General features: G+C 45.2%; 1 protein-coding gene across 1 annotated transcript; it reads right to left on the bottom strand.

Moving 5' to 3' along the window:
- Nucleotides 1-997: 997 nt before the first annotated feature.
- EMH_0095180 (Ubiquitin carboxyl-terminal hydrolase, related) lies at nucleotides 998-1,376 on the bottom strand (the record flags this gene model as incomplete). The annotated part of the gene is made up of 2 exons (XM_013502201.1): nucleotides 998-1,264; nucleotides 1,326-1,376. 2 exons carry the CDS (start codon nucleotides 1,374-1,376, stop codon nucleotides 998-1,000), a joined length of 318 nt encoding a protein of 105 aa, XP_013357655.1.
- Nucleotides 1,377-1,379: the final 3 nt, after the last annotated feature.

Below are 1,379 nucleotides of genomic sequence, written 5' to 3'. Positions count from 1 at the left end.
TCTTTCATTTTTGTATTTCTTTCTAAATTCGTCCTGTCCAATTCAACGGCCTCCAATCTAGCGCGATTATCTACCGTGTACTTTAAATTGAATTTCATGCCTTCGGTTTTTATGGTTTGCTCTTGAAGAGAGAAGTTCTGGTTGTACGGCGTCATTACCATGCACCTCTTATTATTTATAGTTATTAGTAGGCAATTATTGTACTCAGCTCCCTCACATAATCGTCTCCGTTTCTCCCTTCCTTTCCCCAGGGTTTTCTGGCAAAGGGCTGACTAGTGCTGCCTTCACATGTGCATGCTTCGAAGCACTAATCACTAATTAAAGGCACGAATTGTTTTTCCTTTGACGAATTATTCATGTTAGTTTTAAAGTATTCACCGACCACTTAGTTGTTTGTGTTTCGCAGCACTCGACTCAGCGGGTCGTTAACAAAGCGCGTGGAAACCGAAGCTCCTTTGCATCTCTGCATCGAAGCTCCTTTTTTTAAAGCACTAATATATAGTTTAAGACGTCAGTTAATATTTATTTCAAGGCGCTTACATTCACTTGAAATCACTGATCTTTGTTTTGTACCAGTAGATATTTTAGAGTATGAAATTTTGCCTGAAGGCGTTGGCCAGAGGAAGGAAATGCAACTGAAATGGATAACATCGAGCTACTTGTCGAAACTTCTCTCAGTGCTCAGCGCTGATTGCACACATTAGCTTGGCAGCTAGCTAGCTAGCTAGTCGGGCAACTACGGATGGTGCACGCTTCCCGACTTGCTACGTCAAAAGCAGTATCCTCTGCAATCCCCTACCCTTCAGTAGACTGAAGCAGCGCGACTTGGATGACGAAAGACGGAACAAAGGAATAAAAAAAGGGCGGGGGGAATCTGCGTTAGAGGCTGTTGAATTTGTTTGCCTCTCTTTGTTTTGTTAGCTAGCTGTGGTTCACGGATAGTGGACTGATGCGAAACGGCTTTCTTGATCGCAAAGGCATGCAAGTTGCATGCACATTACATCTGCTTTGCCAGTACTTTCAGTTCTTCTTCAGAAGGAACAACTAAAACGTGCTTCATCAGCAGCAAATACGCAACATGGTAATCGCTGCGACCTCCTGCGAGGTCGATCGATTCCCACGGAATTTCTGTGACTTTGTCATCATCGAATTTCCTCCACATGATCACATTCTTTTGCTTCTTTGCAGCGGGTCCCGAAGAAGCTGTTTGCTCCTCCTGTTCTTCTTCCTCTTTCTTCTTCTCATTTTCTGCGCTCGGGGGCTCCTGAGGTGTATCCGCACCCCCTGCACGTGCCCAGCCCACGTAATGTCCGCTGTCTGCATACCGGCCTTGGTGCGTCACGACACTCAACAGCTGGAAAGTCCCTGTAGGACATGGT

This window comes from Eimeria mitis, genomic scaffold, assembly GCF_000499745.2.
Source record: "Eimeria mitis Houghton genomic scaffold, Emh_scaff8509, whole genome shotgun sequence".
Taxonomy (NCBI): domain Eukaryota; phylum Apicomplexa; class Conoidasida; order Eucoccidiorida; family Eimeriidae; genus Eimeria; species Eimeria mitis.
The sequence above is the reverse complement of the archived record's forward strand: the minus strand, read 5'-3'. Positions and strand labels throughout refer to the sequence as shown.